At 29.3% G+C, this 26,887-nt stretch overlaps 1 protein-coding gene across 4 annotated transcripts in view; it reads right to left on the bottom strand.

Moving 5' to 3' along the window:
* Nucleotides 1–26,887, bottom strand: part of LOC142328581 (UNC93-like protein) — a 302,554-nt gene that overhangs the window by 158,682 nt on the left and 116,985 nt on the right. For 2 of the 4 annotated variants that reach the window (XM_075372349.1, XM_075372350.1), the window contains exon 2: nucleotides 1,273–2,004. In XM_075372349.1, the coding sequence (XP_075228464.1) occupies nucleotides 1,273–1,972 (700 nt within the window). In that variant the 5' untranslated portion in view covers nucleotides 1,973–2,004. Of the gene's footprint in view, nucleotides 1–1,272; nucleotides 2,005–8,866; nucleotides 8,887–14,983; nucleotides 15,173–26,887 lie in introns of those variants that run through there. The other 2 variants (XM_075372348.1, XM_075372351.1) reach the window with 2 other exon arrangements.

Consider the following 26,887-nt stretch of genomic DNA (forward strand, 5'->3'; position numbering starts at 1 on the left):
AATCCCCGAAAGGCGCATACCTGCTAGGTTGGAAGGCTCTAGCACCGAAAGGACTTCAGGGAACAGACTGAATAGGAATCACGCCAGGAGAACGAAGCTCACGCGGCTAGTCTCTCAAGGTCAGCTCCGGTCAAACAGTTTCTTCCCGGTCTAAAGGATTGGAACGCAGAAAATAATTCCGTCCATAAATAAAATAAAATAAATATAACCGCCATTAAATAAATAATTACACGCCCGATAAAAAAAAATATATATATACAGTAGCAGGGGACTTTTGTTCAGGTTCTGCGATTAGTAAGGAAATAGGTAAATCTCCCGCTTTCCTTGCGTTCCGTTCCGTTCCGGCCACACTTCATTTACATATCATACATTTCATCTCATTAGCCGGGGGAAGAGGGTTGCTTATTGTTCACTAATTGAACAGATTGCAACGTACACAATAGGAAAATTTAATAAATTTAAAAAAAAATGTTAGTAAAACAAAAAATTAATTATATTAAAAAAAAGAAGTAAACTTGAAACTAGAATTAGCGGTTTTATGATTGAACTGTGCTTAATTGTAATCTTTAAGTAAATAGGGTGGTTTCAACCCACCGGGTTGGTCTAGTAGTGAACTCGACATCGCAAATCAACTGATTTCAAAGTCGACAGTTCTAAGGTTCAAATCCTAGTTTATACGGATTTGAATATTAGATCGTGAATACCGGTGTTCTTTGGTGGTTGGGTATCAATTAAGAACACATTTCAGAAATGGTCGACCTGAGACTGTACAAGACTACACTTCACTTACACTCATACATATCATCCTCATTTATCCTCTGAAGTAATATCTGACGGTGATTCCCGGAGGCTAAATAGGGAAAAAATAGGGTGGTTTTACTTTCAGTAATGAAAAATCATACTATTAGCTAAAAATACAAAACGGAAAAAAATTTAATTAGCTGAATACAATTTTTTTCCAAAACCTGAAAGTTGGCATTTAAAAAAAAAATTTGAAAATAATGTTTGTTTTGCGTATAAAGTGTCTTTATTATAAAGTGATAATTTGTATTTAGAAATATATTTTTATTTGGCCTAACCGGGAAAAAACATCATACATAAAATTATTAAAAAATATTTACAAAATGAAGAATTTAATTAAATAATTTAGTATTAAATATTAAAATATTTTTTATTATTTAGTAATATTTAGAATTAAATAATTTAATATATTACCAATAATAACTATGTATTATTACAATAATATATATAAATAAAAATATAATTACTTACCGAGTGATGAAATTAGATTTCCCCATAATTCAGCCGTTTGCCACGCAAGAAAGAAGAATCCAAAAAATCGTACAACAATACCATCCACTTGTTGATCGGTTAACTTCGCATAAACTCCACCGACTTGGGTAAGATAAGTAGCTTTAGCGGCCCACATAGGAGCTGCACCCAAACCTAGTAAAACTCCAGCCGGCACCAAAGTATAAAACCTTGGATAAAACTGAGCGCCTATGTAAGGCGCATAGCAAAGCATTGAGAAACACAATGTCCACTTAACAGTTAGTCTTTTAATTAAGAAAGTCGGTACGAATATGCATGAAACTACCAACGCTGCGTATATTGCACTAAGTGAAACAGTACCGAGTCCTTCACGAGCATTAATTGAACTTTGTAAATTGGCTGTACCTTGAAACGCGGTAAACTGTACCATAAAGGCTAAACTCACAGCGGCAATATTTTTCAAAATTCTCCATTTTTCTCCTCTGGCTAATTTAAATTTTCCTTTAGGTGTAGGATCTTCATCTACCGGACCCGGTGGAGGTTTATTTACAATACCTCCGACATCATTATCGTCTTTAAACGCTTCGTTCGCGTAACCACCCCCAACTGACACTGTATATACGGCTACATCACCATCTTCTTGTGTTTTCGGCCCTTTTCCGTCCGGGCCACCTGGCCTTTCATCGCAAGATGCTACCATTCTCTTTGATTCTGTTAGTTCCCAAGCAACAGCTGAAATAAAAAAAAAATAAAAATAATGCATGAATTAAAAATTCAATGAATAAAATCCAAAAAAGATATAAAAATAAAAACATATTAGAAAATATGTAGGCTTTATCGTGTATTTTATAACCAGAACAGGATAAAAACGGAAAAGAAATTCAAATAATATAAATAAAAAACCAACATTAAAAATAAAAATAAAATAAGGAGAAAAGTTTAAAGTATAACTTGTTTTGTGCTTAAACCACTTAAATATGGATCCTTCTAAAGTTAAAATTTGTAATGATCCTATAACCACAAAAAAAAAACTTATAAAGACAAATAAAATTTGGTTAATTTTCCTGTTTTGTGATATTTTGAAATATAATTTTGAATGAAATATTTATTTAAAATTCTAGTGTAGGTGTACGTCTCACATTTTTGGAAAATTAAATAAAGCAAATTGAAAATTTAAAAAACTATCTGAAATTTTTTCTCAAATTCGGTTGAATATATTTATTCTCTTTATATTTTAGAATATAAAATTTATTTAAATATATTATTATTTCTAATGTAGAAAAAAGAAACGTAAGATTAAAAATTAATTATACTATATACATATATATAAGATTACTACAACAGGTTTTCTAATGATAACAATTAACCTTAACTGATACGGAAATAGTAACTCAAGCACGGTAACTCAAGCATACGGTAACTCAAGCATTCACACCACGTTACAATAACGATTCAAAATTTTCTTTTTGACGTCAGAGAACTGAAGTTCTTAGAAACAATTTGCCATTAATGAAAGATAATACAGTTATTTTCATTTTATCTGAATAGACTTCACGGTTTTCCCTGTTATTCAGGTAATGTAATTTGATTTAAATTTTGCATGAAGTTACATAAAATTCTTTAAAGAAACTCAGAAAAAGACAGTTTACATTCGATCTAGAATAATCCACATACCGCGTCTGTAGATATTAGTTTGAAGCTTAAGTTAATAATTGAAGAAATTCAATAAATAACAATCTAATTCGGAACTGTATCTATCGTATTAAGCATTATAATTTATTATTTTACATTTCACCATTATTATTTTTTTTTTTGTATTTCTCCATCCCTTTTCTTCGGTGCAGATATTTTGATAAAAAATAATTAAATTATATGTACTTCTTATATGTTCAATTATTTATGAGAAATATTTAAATTTTGACATCCTTTCACTTTTAAACCTCTACATTTTCTTCAAGTCCCAAATTAAGTGGCTGGGTATTAACATCTCGGTAAATAACAGCCCTTTATTCAATGTCTTTTTTAACACAGGATTCTTCTTTTTCTCTCTTTTTACACTTCTTTTCAACATAAAATCCATTTTTACGTCTAGTTGTTATTTTCTTATATATATTTCCTATATAACCTAATGACTTCAAAGAACCAGATTTTGACTTAATTAATTCTGATTAGACTGAGATTAATTGAACTAAATTAAGCTCTCAGAACTGATAAATAATATGATAATTTTTTTATTATTTTGTATTTTTAAAATTTTTTAAGGTTATTTATTTATCTTATAAATGAAATACTTGATTACCCTTCCATAAAATGAGAGTAGAAATAATTTTTTTGCAATTTATTTCACAAAATAATTTCATATAATTTTTACAAAAAAAGTTCTTTACAAAGTAGAAATACATGCGTTCTTCGTGGCTACCAATTTCCACCTGGTTAATTATGATAGCTGTTTTATCTAAAAAATGTTATATCCTTAGATAATTTGAAAAAAAAAACAACTGTGCTGGTACCGATAAAATTGTATTCGAAGTAAAATTTATTGAAAAAGTTAAAGGAAAGAGCTTTTTATGTTTGCTACATCTTGAGATTAATTATATAAAAAGGTGTAAATTTATAATGTAAAAAAAAAGTTTTGAGAAGGGATAATTTCTACAGTTCTGTTTAATTTGTAGAGGAAAAGTTACTAGTATAATATTTCATGTTGTACAAGTTATATTTAAGGTGGTTAATCCAATGGACTCCTTGCAGCTACTTTTTCGTGTTGCAAATAGGTCGACTTCCGAAAAAATATCTATATATATCTTCGCGTTTCACATCTCCAGACCCACAAAACCACCCTCAGCTCAAAGTTTATATATACATTTATATATATATATATATATATATATGTATTTCACTTTCTTATGGACACGAAAACTGCCGTAATTTTGCGCTAATCACTTTCAAATTGATCCTTAAAAATAACACGTCCCAAAATATCGGTTGAGTTCGTTAGACCAGAATCGAACCATGGTAAGGGGGGGCTTTTTAAAAAAAAAAATCGTTTAACTTTCTTATTAAATAAAATATCGAATTCGTTTAAAGTTCTCACTATTTTCTGGATAAGGGCCTAAAAATTATCTAAGTAAAATTTTTTTATATCACCAACCATTGGCCCAGGGGGTTGAAAAAATGAGGTTTCGACTACAAAAAATGCTCATACCTTCCTTAATAGGCACAGTATCGAATCGATTTAAAGTGGTCGTTAGTCCTCTAAACGTCTAAACAATACCTAAAACATTTGTCTGAAACAATTTTTGGTATGTCCAACTCTTACGGCAAGGGATGACCAAAATATTGCTGGAATTGAAAGAAGATGGAGCTTGTCGTATGCTAAATGTGTGAAAATTTTTTCACATGCAACTACTCTCGTATTGAGTAAATTTAAAGTTTTTCTTTAACTTTAAGGAAATATTTTTTATCCCTTAAATTATTTAAAGAAAAATTAATCACCAATAAAATCCTGCGATCTAACATTTGAAAAACTCTCAGAAACCATGAAAAAAGGGAAAATAGTTTCTATATTCATATCTTTAAATGAAAAATTATGGACTGATAAAAAAAATATGTTTGAATTCTTCAAAAATAGAAAAACTAAGAGGAAATGGTTAAAAAATCCAAAAGGTTTAAATAAATTAAATATTAAATAACTGAAAGTAGAATTTACCTCAAAAAATTACTAAAAGATAAAAACCAAATAAAATACTAAAAAATTCCAAGAAAAACCAAACCCGAAAAGAGACGTGAAAATTTTACAAGAAAGGAAGAAAAAAGAAATTTCAGAAAGAATGAAAAAATATTGAATTAATGGAAATCAGCCAAAAATATAAAAAATCTACTGTATTCTAAAAATTTGAATAAAAATTACCTTACATAAGCATATAAAAAACGACTGAAAGCAGAAAGTATAATGCAGTAATAAAACCAGAGGGTTTATAAGGGCGTGGGTGCTTAAAAATGAACACAAAAATGGAAAATATAAGAAAGGATTAAATAAATTTTAGGTACCATAAAGGTTAGAAACACATAGAAAAAACAATAAAATAAACCAAAATACAGAAAAAAAACACATACAGAGAAAAAAAGGGAAGATTGATTGAAAATATATTTAAAAAAGTTAATTAAAAAAAGTTTTTAATTAAGTCTAATTTGAACCGATGTCCCTTCCTCTTGTAAGATCCAAATATTTCACTAATTAAAATTTATTTGCCTATATCTCCACTTATGATTGAAAATAAGTACCACTTATGATATATTGTTGAAAAGCTTTCAAACTTAACTGATTATTATTGCAGTTAGAAAAAGTCCAAGATCCAAATTGTTTGAATTTTGAGCTTTTTTTGACACTTTTGGTCTAGTCAATTGCAATCAAAAGATGAGGTGCACAACTAGATGTTAAAGCAGTGCTAAAACCAAAATTTCAACATTCTACGGCTAATAGGTTTTGAATTATGCGAGATACATTCATACGTACGTCAAACGTCACGCTAAAACTAATCAAAATGGACTCAGGGATGGTCAAAATGGATATTTCCGTTGAAATATGAAAACCGAAATTTTTCGCGATCACAATTTTCCTTTACTTAGTACAAGAAAGTAAAAATAGAAATAAACTGTATTAAAGACGCTAAAAAAAAACAACTTAAAAAATTCCATTAAAAAAATGAAAAAATAAAAGTATATTAAAAATAGGAAAAAAACAAAATTATGATGTTATAGAGTTTTGAAAAACAAAATACCAGAAAAGAAAATCCGGAGATTAAATGGTTCGAAGAACGCAAAGAACAAACAAAATGCAGAAAGTACTGCAGAAAATGCAGAAGTACTGAGAAGAAAGAAAAACAACAAAGAAGACAAAACTGAAGTTGTTAGTACGTTGTCTGAAAGCCACCATGAAAAAAAAAAGAGCTGAGAACAAAGTAGTAATACTTTCCTGGAATTGGTTAATTATTCTTATACAGTGGGTAAAAAATGCTATATAGAAAAAGTTACCTAAGATTTTTTTTTGAGTGAGGGTAATTTAGGTGTAGTTTTATTATAAAATTATCATTATCCCCAACCTCAACAATCACCTTTCAAGAAACTTTTTCTTTTTCTACTTTTACTATGTTAAATGGAAGAAACTAAAAAAAAAATCCTATGAAAAATTTATAACTAATAAAATGTTCCCTAAAATTAATTTTTGGGAAGTGGATAGTGAATTAAGATAAAATTTTATTGTAATATTATTACAAGTTAATATAAACCAAAAGAAGTTAAAAAAAAATCAAAACGTCGATATTTTTAAAATTTTATTGACTCCCACACCCCTAATATTGCCCCCCAAAGTATATTTTTGGGCCACTTGCATAACTATTATGCATGGAAAGACATAAAACAAAACTCGGTTAAAAAATATGTAATGAATAAAAAGATTTTCGATTTTTGGGAAAGGGGGAAATACATTTTTTAATGGTAAAATAAGGATGTACACATATACTGAGCTTATTATAAAGTGGGGGTATGTTTGCAAAATTTTTAGAAAACTGACCCCAAAATTTATCATCCTAATCCTATAGGGGAAGACACCCGCCTTGTGACGCTTCCGGTCGCCACACCACTCCCCTCCATTCCTACCCTGATGGGCTTTAGCTTTAACGGAACCCAAATTTTTACCAACTAATTGCCTCATATATACGAATCTCTGTACAAAATTTCATAAAAATCAGTTTATCTCAGAAAAATTTATTAAACCTTCAAATAAGCCAACACACGTAAATAAAGCCCACACTTTTTTGTTTTTTGGTGTCCCTGGATCTTGAAACTTCGAGAACTGTACATGCATAATAACATAAAAACCCATACCCCATTTTTTGACAGATTAGCATACTTTCCTTCTTGCAGCATAACTCTAGAGCTATGATGTCAGGAAATTAAAAATTAAAAAAAAAATAAATAAATAAATAAAACTGACTTAAAAATATTCACTAAAAAGAAAAAGTAATACTTATTGAATTTTTTTAATACTTTTATTATTTGAAGTTGATGACAAATTAAATTTAAGTTTTTCTTTTATAAAAATATCCTTTTTCTTATAGTACTTGAAGTATAAATGACTAAGATATTTTTTAACTGAGAGAAAATTTTTATGTAAGGAATGATTTGACGACAAAAAAAATACCTTGAAAGGAAGAATAGTTCCAAATAAAATGAAAAAAAAAAAATCAATTGATAAATTCAATTAAATGAAAAATAAGTTTAATATACAGCAGGTAAATTACTTTGGCACATTAAAGATTTACAGAAGGATACAAAAAAATGATGTTCTCTACCTTGGATAAATAAACATACACGGAAGAAACAAACAGGGAAATAGTTTGTCAAACAGGGAAACGAATTGCAATTGAATATACCTGGCAATCGCTGGCATCGATAAACGCACTCTAATCTGTGATAAACATATTAATTATAAAAAAAAACCTTAAAAGAAATTTTAGTTTATTTTATTTAAAAAATTATTAGTAAATTTTCTTATATTATTAATATAGAAATTCAACAATTAATTAAAAATAATTTTTAGAATAACTTTAAACTACAATGTTAGGTTTGCAATTTCAATTTAATTTGAATAACAAATTACATTCTTAGAATATAAAGGAAAACCACGTTATCTTATTTTATTTTATTTCTAAATAAAGATTTTATACTGAAGAAAATATATCTATATATTTTTTCGTTAATTTCATACAAGAGAAATCTGTACGATAATAACTGTTGATTATTAAGATTACAGTAAAATTACATAGAAATGTGGGTAAAACTTAACAATCTTTCTTTACAATATTACATGAATAATAATAAAAAAAAGAACACCTCCCTATAAATAAGGAACAGAAAATTAGATTGAAATTGACCTTGCAAAAAATAACACACTAATTAGTAGGCTACAAAGCTAACACGTAGAAACGTTATAAGAATATTATTCTCAGGGTAACATTACTTATAAATATTAGTAATTGTATATAAATGCACAACGCATTAATTAGCTAGGATTTAAAAAACCCTCACAAACACATACATACGAAGATTGATTGATTAATTTTTTTGCACCAAACACATAAGAAAACGATTGTTACAATCCCTCTTTATAAGTAAAATATATAGAAATAACAATTTTAAAATTATATGCGGAATAATTAAATAAAAAAAAATATATATATATGATGCGAAAAAAAGTATTGTTTTTTCCGCAGTGTTTAATTTACAATCGGTTCCAATTTACTGGAAAAACAAATAAATTTGGATATAAAACAAATGACATGTAGATACGTATGTATCATATGTACACATTCTTATACAGTATACATAAATTATAATAAACATAAATAAGTACATACAAAGATAAGTCCATGGAACATTGATAAAGTTCAGAACATAAAAAGCAAAGAAAACACCCAGAAATAATCTTAATAATCACACAAATTTTAACTAATCAAAGAAATATAAAATAAATTAAAGAACAAACAAAATTAAGTAACGAAACGAAATGAAAAATTTTGATCATGCACTGATTCACCTCAAATTTCGAAGTAACAGATCTAATCTATGGAGTCGATTTAGGTACCTAACGACCTCGCTGTTATCCAGTAGGTTAACCGCGAGTCAGTTTCACAAATTTATTTAGTCTCATTTTGTACATTGTTCTAAATCAACTTATCTCTTCTCGAACGGTTGGCAATCCCAGATAATAGTTTATTTCAGTGTTTATCGCAAACCATGGCGCTTCTGTTTTATTTCTCAATAATTTTTTCTGGAATCGCTGTACGACTTCGATTTTACTTTCGCTTGACGTGCTCCATACTTGGCATTCGTAGGTCCAAATCGGTTTCAGGACCGCTGAGTACAGCAATTCCTTGTTGGAATGACAGTTGAGACTCCCTGCCTAATACACCTCCCTGAACTTAATATTAAGCTGCATTCTTTTCTCTCTGAATGAATCCTCCTCGTCAGACGGCGATCCAAATGCAGTCCTACATGTTGCACGCTGTTAGCATACAGGTTGCAAATGCCATCAAGTTGAACTCACGGGCAATCACCTCTCCTCATCGCAAACGTTCATACCTAGAATTAGCCGGATTAACTTTCATCTTCCATAAAAGTAATTAAAAATTAGTTGCATTTAATTATATAAGAATAAATAGAATTAAAGTAAATATGATCATAATTAATTTACAAAAAGAGAGAAATAAAATTATTTCTACGGAAGGAAAGTCCATATTAAAAAACGTAGCAATTTGCATATTAATATTTAAAATAGAAGATTGCAAATCTACTCGTACTTAACGATTAAAACAGTTTAATAAACAATTCTTACATTCATAAGCAGAAAGATAAATATTGATGATAGTGTGCGTGTGGCAAAGAAAAATATAGCGATTCGAAAGTTTAATTAATAAGAATTTTAATCAACAAGATAAATCTGAATCTATAAAAAAAGGAATTATTATTTTCAAAGATTAGACTACCTTCAAACAACATTTTCAATCATTTTTATATATTTTTAAGTTATATTTTAAAATTATAACATGTAAATTATATATAAGTTAAAAAAGAATGGTATGTATGACAAGCCAAACCTTTAATGGGAATCGAATCCGAGATAGATTACCTTGTAGATTTTTATGAGTGTATAAATCTTATTATTAAACTGATAAATGATTTAATTTATTTTTCATCATCATTTTATCGTGTTTTATAGTACTCATTTATGTTTTGTCAAAGGGACTGAACTGTATTTGATGAACAATAATGGCTCCCAAATATTTTCTTAATTCTACTGTACGAACGAATGTTTTTCACTTTGTACTCCTATCGTCAGATTATTATTTAATACTCGTAATTATATCTTTTTGACTCTAATAATTGAAAAAAATTCAATATCAATTAAAAATCTTGTTAAAACACCTGTTTGATCCATTTCTACCTCTTTACTTTCTAAGAGATAAATACATTTCACTTGTAACGGATATTTTAGGAATATATCCTACTCCTAAACATTTGAGAAAAAGACTCGCGAAATATTTTGTATGCAGTGTAGCATTATATGAGGCGGACGTGGACTTTATGCAAGGAAGAAAAAAATACAAGTTTTGGAAATGTGGATCTGGAAGAGGATGGAATAGATAAAGTGGACAGACAGAATTAATGATAATGAGGTTTAAAGAGAATAGGAGAGGAGGTTATATAATAGTAGTGATCTACCTCCGTCTAAAAGTTTTTCTATTTCTTAAATTTTGTTTTGAGAGATAGAAAAGTTGCTTTTTCTATCTTTGATAGAAAAAGAAATTGGATTGGACATGAGTTATGGAATGACTGTTTGTTAAAGATTGTCTTAGAGAGTACAGTAAATGGTAAGAGAGGAAGAGGAAAAACGAAGACTGAAACTGCTCGATGATATTAAATTAGACAGAAGTAGAAGTTATGCTCATACAAAAAGGTTAGCTGAAAATAGAAAAGAATGGAGCCATTGCTTTGTAAGGACCTGCTAAGCAACGGAACACTGATATTACTACATCCTGATCTCCTAGGAGAAGATACATTCCAACTACCCCCTTCCTACCTTGCCATGATGGGCTTTACCGGAGGTCATCTTATAAAACTCGGCATATGACATCTCTCAGTCGCCTCGGCCCAAGATACCATCGATGCGAATGCCACAAGCGACATTCCCATCGGTGAAACTATTACTGAAAATAACAAAATACATTTCTAGTCTCAAGCAAGACTGAATACTATAGTCCTCAAAGGAACTGAATCACCTACCTACCAGAAAGGTAAAGTAAGTTCACATGCAACTACTATTACTACTACTACTACTCCATTACAAGGAAAAAAAATATCTCAATAAAAAATAAAATTATCATAGCCATTTAGTTACTCTTATGTATGGTGGGATATGATGTCGTTAGTTCATTCTTTTGTTAGTACAACCAAATTTTTTTTGTGCAGTATTCAGCAAGAGAGATTAGTAGCTCCAGGATTATCCAATAAACAGCTGAATCCAAAGTTAAGCTTTTTTAAGTCACCGAATAATAAATATTGTAATTGAAATAATACACATTGGCATTTAAGTTAACTCCAAGGAAAGTAAATTGAGTTATACGTAAATAAAGTGTAATGAGATATACTATTAATGGCAGTTAAGAAGGTAAAGAGTAACATTAAACACTTGATTTGCATTATTATCTGGTATTCTACCTGGCGGTAGGTGCCTTCTACCTCTGCTGACTCCATCCATCCTCGTTTCAAGCCTTTTCCATCGTTCCTTTATATTTTACAATCTTTATCTCGTCTATTAACTTCATCCTTGATTTTTATACACCCTAATTGTTAGTATTTGTAATAATAAAAATAAAATATCTAAAGATATTATATGCTTTCTGCTTGTACGAGTAGTATGTTCTGCTAATGAATTTACACAGGAAAGATGAAATTCTTATAAATATTGGTAAAAAAAATAAAGAAGCTTCAAAAAAAATTCGTTAACTTATTTACTTTGGAATAGACGAGTAAAATTAAATGAATTGGTTCTAGGAGATTTATAAAAATTTTGGAATAAATTATCGACAAAAAAGGCAATAAAAAATAAAATAGAAATAGTAAGAGCTACAATCGAGTACTCGTCTTGAACAGTGGATTTCTAATTAATAGCTTCGACGATCTGTTTATATAAAAATATATCATCTTATACTCCTATACAATAGATTAATATAAAATTGAAAACGTGGCTCCTGATTTCGATTAGCCTGTTAATTCAGTAATCATGAAAAACTGACCAACTGATTTTTACGAAAAAGTAGCATCTAGCTACATAATAATAAAATATTTAGAGAAAATCTTTCCCTTTTATATAATAAGCAAAAGTTGGGGTTATCGATTTTAGGAAATAATATTTAAACTTTTGGAAAAGGTTCCGGTCTCTTCTATTGAAAAAATCTCACATTTGCTTTGCTTATTATTATTTATTAAAAAAAAATATATATATATATATATATATCAAGGAGAAAGATATTTTACAAAACAAAATCTGATAAAAAGTTTTTACAAAAGACATATTTTGTAAATAAAACTTCAAGCTAACAAAACCTTTTGTTTGATTTATGATTCTTCAGTCACTTCTAACAAAGCGTTCGAAGAAAGACAATAAATTTTAATCTGAAATAATGTTTTTAGGAATATTTAACAAATTCTTTCAATATCTTTATATCGAATAAAACAGTTTTTTCAAGATTCACTCACCGAGTATGCATTTTAATAAAAAATTACTTAAGATAAAATACTAACAAAAAATAAATGACAATCACTTTATAAGGAAACTTTTTTGAAAATTCAGACTAGGGAATTTACTACTTGAGAATGAATTTTAAAAATAATTTCACGTAAAAATATTAAAAAGAAAAAACTGCATAAATCTCTTGAAGATAGTCATAGAAATTCCGAGTAATTATGGTAGTATGAACTAAATAAATATTTATTAATAAAGAAATTAACATAATGAAAATTTTAAACAGATACCAAGGTATAAATTAAGAAAGTTTCTATATAAAAGTATTCTTTTATAATTCTATTACACTAATTAGTAAACACATTTAAAATAGATTAAACAATAAAAAAAAAAAACATTAGAAAAAAATTTTGTTCATTAAACCTTAAACAACTTTTGGTTACTTAAACCAAAGTAAGTTAATTAAACAAAGGTATAAATTAATTCATACATAATTATCTATCTGTGAGCGGGAGCGTAATAATAACTAAAATATGTAGTATTAAACAATTAATTTTGAAGATACGAAAAAAGGCATTCATTCATAAGTGCAGATTTAAGAGCCGTTGGTGGGGGGGGGGGGGGAAGAATTTTAAAACAAAAAAGTTTTAATGGGAAATAATATTACCTTACGTTTAGAAAAAACAAATTAAAATGTAGGTTGTAGTAGAATAATACGTTAAGATTAAAAGATTAGAACTAAGTAGAATTGAACGAAGTTATGCATAATAACAGTTATGTGATTGTGACATAAGAACAAAAGAACTTAAAGTAATAGATTTAACGTAAATAAGTTATTTTCGCAAACACTGAAAAATCTAACTATAATTAAAATACTGTACACATAGCTTGAATTTTTTCAATTACTAAAGAACAATCATATTACTGAGATTCCATAGTTGTGAATGGAAAAACGCAGAAAAATATTATTTCTCAACATAATATATTTTTACAAATATAATAATAATAATGATAATAATAATATATTATGTAAACACATAAATACCTAAGCTTCCATCAGAATATCAAAATTGATTGCACACACACACACACACACACACACACACACACACAAGCGCGCGCGCGCGCGTAAAAATGCAACTCAAATACGAACTCTAAAAACGGATTATTAAACTTTTAAAAACAAAACTAAATTCAAAAACTTAATCAAAGCCATCAACACATTTGCCATATCCGTTCTCACATACTCCTTTGGCTCATCAAATAGTCATACTCAAATATAGAAAACATTCATGTTTTCTATGAAAGTCCCCAGGAACTTACTGAACACATTATGTCATACCCCAACAGATGCAAGTAAAGATCACCATAGAGAGAAAAGAAGCCGAAGATGTATCAAAAACATATATTCTCTTCGCACAAAACAAATTCAGGCACTCAGAAATCTCTTTCATAGGAAAAAAAACCGTCTACATACATCTATAGTAAAAGCAGACAAAAACTACACACTCCTCGCCTAATCCCACACAAGCCATGTAGTAGACACGCACAATCTCCACCCCCTAGAAAACACAAATACCACGTCACACAAGACTACATCAATAAAAAACTATCATACACCTGGTTACAAGACAGTCAGCTCTTCCCCAAAAGAGAGGGTATCCTACTTCCCATCCAAGACCAAGTAGTAGTAACCCGAAATTAGAAAAAATACATAATCGGTGATCCAGCTGTCACAAATTACACATGCAAGAGATACCGTCAACAAAAGCAAACAGTGGAACACATAAATGATAGATGGAGAGCTCTAGCCAGAAACGAATACACAGCCAGACATTACGCAGCTGAGAAAATGGTTCACCAAGCACTAGCCACAACATACAACTCATTTGAAAAGACCTTCTACAAATACACACCAATATTCATACTAAATGTAAATTATACTGGGATGTTGACATTCACATGGTTAAAACAATCCCTGCCATTAAAACAAAACAGGAAAAATAACATACTTAAACGACATTGCCATTCCCAACGACTTAAACATCCAAACAAAATACACCAAAAGAAATCCAAATACACCGATCTAGCGATAGAAATAAAAACGCTCTGGAAACAAGAAAAAGGTATCATCATCCCCCTCATTATCTTAGTCACGGGCCTCAAACCTTACACATGCACAGCACATCTAGTATATTTAGCACTCGATACACAAATACAGAGAAATTTCCAGAAATTAATCATACTCAAAACACAGAACATTGTCAGATCTTTCTTTAATACAGAATCAAAATGGAATTTTTACGACTTGTAGCCTGGCAGTGCTGTTTAAGACCGCAATCAAGCGAGGGAGTAGAGAAATTAATAACAGTAATATGAAGAAGAAAAATAATTAATAATTGACAGTACCTTCAACACTGAATCGACGTGATCTTGGCATCTTTTACAGAACGTATCATTTCCAGACACATTCGTTCTTTATGTCTATTTATATATATTATTCTTTGTAAACTTTTTTCACAGAATTATTTAACAAAACTATTATTATTTCTTTATAGTTCCAATAAACGTCATTTTGTAAAATAAGATAAGTGAATAAACCTTTAAAATTTCAAAATATTAAATTAATTAATCTAATAAAAATTCTTATATTAATTAAATTGTTAAATTTAAAAAAGTTATCACTCATTTTATATAAAATTCAACAAAATTTTAGAATAATATTTTAATTCAAACAAAAAAACAATATTATAAAAAAAATAAATCTTAATTTAAAAATTAAATCTAATTATTCATAAAATGAAAAACTAATAAAAAGATGAAAACTGAACAAACAAATCTTTATAATAAAACATTAAGAAAAACAAATTTCGAGCGATATATTTCTATACTGCCTACTTCCTTTTAAATTACAATTCTAATCTGTGATAATAATCACAAAATAAAAGTTTCCTGATCAAAAGTCAAAATTCTAAAATTTAATTTAAAAAAAAATCTCACGAAAATACTGTAATAATTTTTATCATAAAATTGAAAAAAAAATATTACAGATTTTACGAGAAATACAAAACATTTATATAAAACCGAATCACATTTTCAGAGACTAAAATTTATAAACGGATTTAAGAACACTAAAACACTGCTTAACATCAATGATAAAGTTATCAAACCTACATGTATAGTATTGAATTATAACACCTGTGTCACTATCATCTATGTTTGCTTTTTGTAGGGAACAATAGAAAACCACATCTTCTGCACTGAATACATTAATAAAACAATCTCGGTAATAACAGTATACGAAAAGGCTACTCTAATAAAAAAAATCTAACTTCCATTTTATAATTATTAAACTAACGGAAAAAAAAGATTAACATAAAAATGTACAATTTTAAAATACTCGTATACGTTGAAAATACAATAATCTTAGGGTTTATACATATTTATTTCCGTAAAATATTTGTCCTTGACCCAAACTGATGCAAGAACAAACATTTTTTCAATTAATGCTCAAATATTAGAAGTTAAAAAATATTTAATTCTTTAAAATTGAACTTATCACCGTAAACGAGACGATTAATTTTTTTTAATTTTATTTTCTTTTGTTACTTTGATTTTCAATGCTATTTTCCGAATTTGTCATTTTCCTGGTTCGTGGAAAATTTCACAGATAATTGTGATAGCAAAACCGGTTAAAGACCCGAGTAATCTTATAGGCCTACCGGCCTGCTTCCTTTTGGTCTCTAAGCTGTTATGAAAAGCTCTTTTTTAAAAGACTGAAGCAGTTCGTAGACGATCACATTGCGGCCACCAATTTGGGTTTAGGGAGCAACATGCTGCTGTGGAATAGGCAAACAGGATTGTTAACGTTATAAATCATGCTCTAGACGAGAAAAAGTATTGTTCAGCGGTTTTCCTCGATGTCAGTCAGGCTTTTGACAAGGTCTGGCATATAGGGTTACTCTATAAACTGAGAAAGGTTTTACGGCATGTTTACTATGCGGTACTAAAATTTTACCAAGAATACAGGTGCTTTCAAGTTAAACGTGGAGAGGTTTTGACGAATTTGTTCCTTATACAATCAGTGGTACCTCAAGGAAGCGTTAATGAAAAATGAAAAAGCTTTCCATGAAAAATGGATAGGCCGCCGAGAGCCAGTGCCCGATCACCTGACTTAAATCCTCTTGAAATTTACCTGTGCGGCTATTTGAAACATATTATTTATTCGACTCCAATACTCAAAAATGAGGATCTTCAACAAAGGATCCGAAATGAATTTCAGAAAATTAGGAATACTCCTGAAATTTTTGAACGGTTAAGAAAATCTCTCAGAAAAAAGACTGGAGACTTTTGTAATTTCTAATGGTGGACACTTTGAACATCTTTTATAACTTCTAACAAATGTTAACTGTTTATTTAAAAAAATATATTCCTAATGTTCTACAACAATTAACGTAAGATTACCGCAGGTAGTTGTTTTTATTAGATTGTGTTTATTAGGTCTATTATTGTGTGAAAATTATTACTTAATTTGATAATAATTTACAATACTAGAATAAACAATAAATAATAACAATAAATATTTCATCAAATTGAACGTAAAGGACATGAAAACAGATACAAAATTACATCAATTTTCAGCTATATCGGCTATTTGTTAACCAATTTTAAAACATAAAATATCATTTTGTTTCAAATAAAAGGGTTAACATTTTAACAAATGACATACATTTCGATAAAACTTATATTTATGGAGATATAACGAATTGAAAAATAAACATGGTCGCCAGTTTTTTCATTTTTGAAGGTATTTAACTCCTGATTTTTTGCTAATTTTAAAACTTTATTAAAAAGAAGCTTACCAAATATTAATGTGATTTCTCTATTCGAACTTGAGATATAAATTTTTATATAAAAATAACAAAATGGTGGACAGGATGAGAACGAAGGAGAAATTGCCATTTTTCCTATGGATATTTTTTGGTTAGTTTTATAAGTAGAATCCGAAAAAGTATAGCCAGCTCACCATTTTAGAAATACTATGTATATTAACTTAAAGATTATTAAATGACATCTACAATAAACTTTGAAATAAATTATTTTATATTTAATTTAAGCCATTTTTTTTTTTTTTAAATAAACCTTATCAGAAATACCTAATTATGTAAGAAAATTTTATTTTTCTAAATAATATTTAGATCGTAAATAAATATCAGCAACAATAATTCAGAAAGTGAAATTGATTCTAAGAAACTATCGAATTATAACTACATAAATATTTTCCTGATTTTTTTCTACCCTTTCACCACACTACCATAACAGTAGTAGCTGTAAATAAGAAAACGACTGACGTATAGTTAAGTTTCACTTTACATTATTAACTTATCTTGGAAGTCATTAGACTATAAACCGTAACTGATAACCGCAAAAATATTTTTGATTACAATAGTTATTATACTATATACCATGTACGCGCGTAACAAACACAAAATAATGGACTGAGTTTCCTTAGTTTTACAGAAAGATTTTATTAATTTACTGTGTAAATATATATTATGTAAATTAATTATAATTTATTGAGTTTTATTTTATTAATCATATTATGAACCGTGTAATATTTTTAAATTATATGCGAGTATCTATGAACATATTAATTACTATTAAATTAAAGTAAATTATTTATGTTGCGTTATATTTTAAATGAACTTTCTTATTTCTTTTTTATTTTTAAATACCGTGGTTATACTACCACGTAAAATAACTAATTAAAAAAAAATAATATTTTGGTATTATAACAGTATTATAAATAATAACAGTGCAAGGTGAAAGGATAAAGATCCTACGATTTGCTGATGATGTAGTAATTCTAGCTCAGATTAAATAAAATTCAGGAAAACAATGAATAGCATGGATGAAGTTATACGCAAGAACTACTGCATGAAAGTAAACAATAACAGAATCAATGTAATGAAATATAGTAGAAATAATGTAGATGGACAACTGAATATAAAAATAGGAAGGCAAAAGATTATGGAGGTAGAAGAATTTTGTTATTTGGGAAGTAAAATTACTAAAGAAGGACGAACCAGGAGCGATATAAAATTCTGAATATCACAGGCGAAACGAGCTTTCAATCAGAAATATAATTTTATGACATTAAAGATTAACTTAAATTATATATTATTATTTAAATATATTTATTAACTTGTCTATATTATTAACTAATAAAATAACTTGTCCTGACTGACTCATTCATCAACGCCCAGCAAAAAGTACTGAAAATAAATTGATGAAAATTTGTATTTATGTTCATCTTACAATGCAGGTGAATACTACCGTTCACCTGAATTGCAAACTAAGCAAGGATTTTTGAAATTCCAAGTTTAAAGGGTTAAAATGGAGTAAAAATTAAATTTACTATTTTTTAAAAATATTTCTTAATATTAAATCTCTCTTTGATCTCTTTTTTTTAATATATTTTTCTTTTTAATATCTCTTTTTAAATTCGACCTTGAAAATGGTGAAGAAAGGTAAAAAATTCGAATTGTAAATTTACCCAATTTCCGATTATATTAGATATTCCCTAGATTAGTGCTACAAAATAATCCAGATAAATAACTAAAAACCACGGATCAACCAGTAAAGCCACTATTATTGTATGTGTGGCGCGACTGGCTTCACCTACTTCCGGTTACATGAATAAAAAACTTAAAATAAAAGTAATTAGAAAATTAAAAAAAAAAGAGAAACGAAATACGGGCACCTTCTAATGGTATTTGTCGGATAACGCTAAGAGCCGGGTAAATAGAGTCATAAGTAATATTTTTAAGATGGAAGCCGACTCTTTTGAAACCCACTTTCTTAAATCACTCAAAGTTTCGGATCCTGTACTGACCAAACTGTTGTTCTGAAGGAATTACAATGTACTGATATTTTTTTTATAGAATTGAACAGATTTAATTTCTATTTATTTTTATTGAACAGCTTTAATTTTCTGTTGTCCGATGTATGCATTTTTAGTGTTGTGTTGTCACCCTGATCGTATAATATTAATGAATGTCTCTTTTCAGGCGTATTATTATGTTCTTGCTATATTTTTGGATGATGTTTATATGTTTATATTGTTGTGAGACTTGTTTTCTTGAGTTTTTCTTCTCTTGTATTTGTATATATTGTGTGATTTTTTTCTTTGTACGTAGTTTCATAATCTGTTTTCTGTATCTTGTTTGCTATTGTTTTGCTGTAACTGATGTGTTTTTGTTGATATTCCTATTATGATGCGATTGCACTTTGACGTATGAGTGTATGAATGGGCGTGTAACCCCCCTTCAAGAAGAATTACTTCGTTAGCGGTTCCAGGAAGGGTGGTAGTCAGGGGTGGCGGTTTAGTCGGTAGTGCGCAGGTTTACATAGCATATTAATAACATCTTGCGGCACCTGTTAGCGAGGCCGACGACACTGCTTAGGCGTCCGTAAATGGGATTCCCCACCTCTTTAACAAAAAAAAAAAAAAAAAAATGGGAAATAAAACTTTTATTTATCATTATTATTCTCACAAACAGGACTTTAATAAACACAGCGGGGTCCAAGGGGTAGAGCCTTCTGACTAGACGCGAAGGGCAAACGAAGCGAGCCATGGCTGACTAAATATCCCCTGACCACGACGGGAAACGCAAGTAACAATACGGTGCGAGCAAAGCCGCGACAGGGATGCTAATATATATAAAAATAACAAGTCGTGAGTCATTTATAATCAACGCCCAGAAAAAACTACTCAAGATAAACAGGTTAACAGTATTACACATTTCCGACTATACTAAACGAGATATTCAGTAGATTTGAACTTGCAAAAACTATTCAGAAATATCTAATAACCAGTTTCGTTTTTTTTTTTAATTTCGATTTTTTAGGAGACGGTTCCACCAACACAGTCACTGCCATTGTTACTGTATGTGCTACGCGACTGGTTGTACTTACCTCCGGTTACTTGAGTAAAAAACATAAAAAAAAAACTTTGACCGTGACAGGAAACCCAAGTAGCTACATAGAACGGGCGAAGCAGCGAAGGGGATCGTAGTATATATGTATTATATTTTAGCAAAAATTACCTCATACAAAGAAAATTAACAACAATTTAAACTTTGCTTTTCTGTAAAAAACAAAAAGTTACTTACACATGATTTTAAATGATCATATTTATAAATCATAACTTAAAACAACACACTGCTTCTGAAGTTCCATGACTTTGAATTCATTTACAGAATACGTTATGTTATCGCAAGAACAACATACTCTTGTTTTGTTATGAACTTAATTATATGCGTAATTATAATTTGTAAATTTAATTAGATGATTTAATTAATTCTTTGCAGGTGCGGAAATTTATTAAACAAAGCGAAAAGAAATCATAAGAAAAATTATTTTTACATACTTATTTAAACATATGGTTAATTCTAGAATAAAAAGCTCCATAAATAATAATTTATTAGTAAAAATTAAATAAAGAAATATTAAAGGTGTTTAACAACACTAGTTAAATATTGAAATAAAATAGGTAGATACACGTGTTCATACAGTACAGGCGATAATAAAGTTTGTAATATATTATCCTGATAACAAAACACATATAATTTTGCTACATCAGAGTTTGGAAAACTAGGTAATAAATTATAGATAAAACCCTAGCTAAGTTATTCCTACTGAATCGTTTCTTAAAAAATATTTGCACGACTTTTTTAGGTTAATGCCCTACGAAATAACTCGAGGAGAAAATGTCAACATTTTTTTACAACTGGCAACCTCCGATTACAATTTTAAAAAATGTTCTGTAATTTTTTTTTCAAATTAATATGACATTAGTCTTTAATTTCTTTTGCTACAAAATACTATACGAAATAAACATTAAAAAACCGAAATTCAATTACATTCGAACTTTTTTTTTTATTATAATGACACAGAAACTTTACAATCTGTTCAGCAATATAATTGAACAATAAATAAATAAATAAGAACTATTTGAAATAACATTAAGTAGTCACAGACCCAGCGACTGGTGACCTAACGATTACAACGAACGAAAGAAATGAAATAGAAGAGAGCACTTCGTACATCCAGACCATTAAGTCACCTAATTGAAACGATAATGCAAACCCAGAATATTGTTCGTTTTCAATCTTGAAAAATCACTGACCATGTTATCCAATAAATTGAACGCCAAATAATTCGGATGCCGGTCCAAACGATTTTGATAACGTAGGCTGACCAAAGAGATTTCCTGCCGAATGGTATGCAACTTATGATCATTATACATGAGGCTATTGCTCATGTACCAGGGTATGTGTATGCGTTCAAGTCCTAGTAAAGCCAGTTATTTTAACACGGATTTGAATATTAGATCGAGGATACCGGTGTTCTTTGGTGGTTGGGTTTCAATTAACCACACATCTCAGGAATGGTCGAACTGAGAATGTACAAGACTACACTTCATTTACACTCATACATATCATCCTCATTCATCCTCTGAAGAATTATCTAAACGGTAGTTACCGGAGGCTAAACAGTAAAGAAAGAAAGAAAGAAAGAAAGAAAGAAACAAAGAAAGGAAAGAAAGAAACAAAGAAAGGAAAGAAAGAAAGAAAGAATACTGTGGAACTGCATGCCGTACCCCGCAATTCAATCCCGTCTTCAAGTCCAAATTCAAGTCAATTCAAGTTCAAACAAGCTTCAAAACTGATTTATAAATCAATAATTTACATTCCACTGAAAGCCGAGATTTATGTACTATCAGCCAGTACATGTTTTTAAACTTGAGATCCTACTGTTCCCTACGAAGGGTGAACGCAAGGTGCTTCGATTTTGTTTCGTTTATTTTTATCTTCCAACATGTAAGCCACGATTAGAGGAGAGAGATATAATCTTGAATAAAACAAGATGCAGTAACCGGATCCTCGTGGACAACAAGAATTGCAGAATCGTCAGTAAACGTTGCAACTGTGGTATTCGAAAATAAACGACTAAATTCTTGAAAATGAAATTAAAGATAAAACTAAAACAATCATTGCGGGTAGGTAATAAATTAATAAATTATAATTGTCAACAACCACCAAATCGACGATAATGTAAAACAGTTACAGAATGTGGCGCTAAAAAAACCAGTTTTCCTTAAACTGGAAGCCGACTTAACGAAGTTATTATCTAAATATAATAAGTGAATTTTTATAAATGTATTCTTTTCAACTAATGAGGTTTGATAAATTAATACCAGTACAATATAATTTATGTTGCATTTTAACTTTACTTAGCCTAAACTTAATATGATATATTATAATCTCAAGTTAAATGAAATTTTCGATATTTTAAACAAAAAATATTCCACAAATAATCAACTTTTTTCTGAATAGAAATTCTGCAACTATAGTCTATATTTAACAAAGGATTTTTATAGAATAATACTGCACAACGAAAACAAAATTATTAAAATATGTTGAAAAAATCCATTTTGATGAATTAAACAATTTTATGATGTACAAAGTGTTGTCCGAAAGCTCATATTAATGACCTAAATAAAAGAAACTTGTTGACCAAGATAATCCTACAGAATGTATCATGTGTATTGTAAATTATTCATTGTACTTGAGAATGATTTAATGTTTAGCGTAGTTGAAAGCTTCATAAATATTTTGACTTTTCAAGAAAAACAATCTTCAACTTTTTCGAAAATACAAATTATATCACCCGAGATCGATTATACTATTACTTTAATGTAATACTAAGGGGTTTTACTATTACGAAAGCATGTACTAAATTTAACTGAAATAGGATTTAGCAGCATAAACAAATAAATATTTAGAAGTACAAACAAATAAATATGCATAATATTTCTTTTTTTGCTGAATTCCTTTATTTACAATCAGCTTCTATATTGAAGTTATAAATAAGTCGTAAACAATTTTTTTACAGGAAGTATTAAAATATAATAAGTTTATTATTATTCTTTATTGATGTTGAATCTTTATGTCGGCAAATAAAAATTTATAACAAGTTTATGAAAACTATTAAATTAAACTTTATCTCTGAATTATTCAGTATATTCTATTAATAAATAAAAACAAAATAAATTTTTAATTGTTAAAATTACATAAAATAACTTTGAAAAATAAAATTTTCTACTGTTTTAATTGAAAGTTATTTATAAAATGAATGGAGTTTTTCTATATTACTTAAGTTCAGAATGACCTCCTGAACGGCCATTAAAGAATTTTTGCTTTAATTTACTTTATCTTTTAGATGAAAACTTTCTATATATTCAAAAGTGTTTTTTTCTTCTACCACGGGCCAAATCCTGCAGTTAAGTATTAAACGGCCCAGGGGGAGTGTCCTTTACTCTAACGGGCCCTCGCGTCTCGGCCCGCCGGTCGGATCTTACTTTGCGCCCGCTTCAAACCCCCAGAGTAGGATCCACCAGGGCCGGCTATGCCGTCCTTGGATCCCTACTCCGGGAGCCGGGACTCGGCTTTTATGCTAATGCATCTAACGGGGACACCCGGAGTGGGGCATCCCCACCGTCTTTTTCGCTCGGGAGTGCGAGAGCCCCCGTTACTCATCGCTACCGCCCACTCGTGCAACCACGTCCAAACGGCAGCTCCGCAGAGGGCTATCCCTCATCCCCGAGTCTCCCAATTCTTCTCGTGAAGAACCCTCGCCACGAACCCAAAACTGTTGGGGCTCCGCAACATGGTGGTGAAGATATTATTCACGCTGGGCGGTCCGGTAATTGCCGAGCAAGCCAGCCGGTATTCATCCCAGTGCAGGCTCCAGAGCAACACGTGTTCTGGGGTATCCGGGTCGCCGCAGTAAGGGCAGTAGGGGTTATCCGCCCTCCTCCTACTTCACAGGTAGGCGCGGAAGATCCCATGGCTGGTCAGGAATTGCGTGAGCAATTCAGCTCACCAAACCTCCAAGCCACCCTCCGACTGACCCACGGCTTTATATCCGCGATATACCCACCTATACCTAGGTGGGATGTGTCCACCAAGAGTAGGAGGACGCACCGCCTTATCGCGGATATTTAAAGGGTTGTATTAATCATATATTACTTAAATAATGATATAGGATGAATTCAGAGCAATAAAATTAATAGTTAATCAGTCGTAATAAAAGTATAAAATTTAAGAATAATAAGATAATGGTGAGACAAATTTTAAATCGGAGGATAGAGTAAACAAGGAAAAATAAATTATTCCGGAAAAATATCAAAATAAAATAAACAGATGCGTGAAGAGCATTCAAGAAAAAAAAATAAAAAATGTCAAATATTCAATCGGAAATTAGAAAGAAATTAATTTTAATACGTCCTTTGTTTGGTGGAGGGGGGCATTTATCTTTTATAACAATAATATAAGAAGACAGAAAAGGGATTAGAAAAATCTTAAAAAGCTTAAAAAAAATTTCCTAGAAGTGAATCATTGTAAAGGTCTAGATTTTTACAAGGAAATGAAATTACTTTTATTTGTTCTCTATCTCATACCCCATACATAAAAAAGTTATTTAAATCTCAACGGATAACTATCTCAGAAATGATAATAAAAATTTTAAAGTTGTTATTACACCTGAACCCTTTTACACTAAAATACTGTAAATTTTATAAAATTTCCAGATATTAAAATTAAAAAAATCAGAGCAATAGAAATTAAATTAAAAATCCTTCTAGCCAGTTAAATCAAAGTCTAATGTTTAGAAGAACTATAAATTATGCGTTAATTTAATTAATCAGATTTAAAATACAAAATTTAAATACTGCATTTTAAAACTTTGATTAAATAAAAAAGTATTCAATGTACATGTTACTTTTACCAAGTGTCCACAAAAATAAAAAAGACCTGCTTACAATATAAAATTACTTAAGTAGCAGAAGAGTGTAGTTATAGCAATTTGTTAAAGGATTAAACCAGAAAATAAAGAGAAACAAAAACGTTATAATGAAAATTTTAAAAATAAAATTACGAATTTTTTAACAAACAAGTTTCATGTTTGATTTGCATGTAAAAAAATTATTTAGCAAGTATCTGAATTAAAAAAAAAAAGAAGGAAAACGGTTTAGGCTGTAAGCCAACAAATACTGTATTATCAAGTATATTACATTAAGTGAAGGTATACTTTTAAAGACAATTCAAGGATTACTAAAGACCTCGTAGTAACGCCCACATTTAGTTTTTATACTTTTATAAAAAAATAATAATAGTATCCATTTGAAATCTTTTATCTTACAGATGCTAAATTCAAATTAGTTCTGATTTAACCACTAAAACGTTGGTTACAAAGTAACCCCTTAATTTGTTAAGTTAAACTGTCACTCAAGTTTAACTAAAAAAAAAAAAAAAAAAAAAAAAATTCTTAGTTCTTAAGTAATGAGTGGTTTTATATCGCTTATAAGTTATACGATGTATGTAATAATATTAAGAACTACAATTAGAGCATAAAATGTAATAAAAGAGTACAAAGAGGGAAAGAAAAAGAGACTTAAATGGAGAGAAAGATAATAAATTCTACACTTTATAAAAATTAAACCAACTATTGGTAAATTATTATTAAAAGTATTACAGTAATATAATTGTGTAAGCATAAGTATTTCATTATTATGCACCGCAAAATATATGGTAAATTTTATTTTAAGATATATATATATATAAAATTGCGAAAAGAAACTCAAAAACTCTTTTAATTTCAGTTTTTTTTTTAAATAATATGAAAACGAAATTTGGCTTGAGTTTCACCACGAGCTATCAATTAGGTATCTAGGAGAGAATAATTTCAAAATCACTTTAAATTTACTTATAGATATTAATCTTTCAAAAAATCGTATTTTGTAAGTTATTAAGTTAAGTTCACGTTTTTCTACACCTAATTTCTATATTTAGTAACCAGTAAAAACAACAGGTTAAAAGTACTACAATCGGTTGCTTTAAAAACCATTTATACAACACTATAGGTGTATCTTCAGACAAACATTCTGAGTTGAAGTGCGGGTCAGTTTATTTTTCCTTCTGGAATATATATTTCAAATCGTATGTTAAATTCACGAGCTAAATAAAATGTACCCCAAAATACTAACTTATAGATTTTTAATTTCTTATAGATTTTTTAATTTAGTAGAAATTAGAATTTAGTAAAACTTCCATGCCCTATACATCTACAGGAATGGTTGGGATCCTTCAGGAAACTTAAATCTATTATTAGAAGGCATTTTACTTCTACAGAAATAGATGTATTTATTACAGAATATTAGCTGCAGAGACGTGCCATAGGTATCCCCTC

This window comes from Lycorma delicatula, chromosome 8 (assembly GCF_047948215.1).
Source record: "Lycorma delicatula isolate Av1 chromosome 8, ASM4794821v1, whole genome shotgun sequence".
NCBI lineage: Eukaryota > Metazoa > Arthropoda > Insecta > Hemiptera > Fulgoridae > Lycorma > Lycorma delicatula.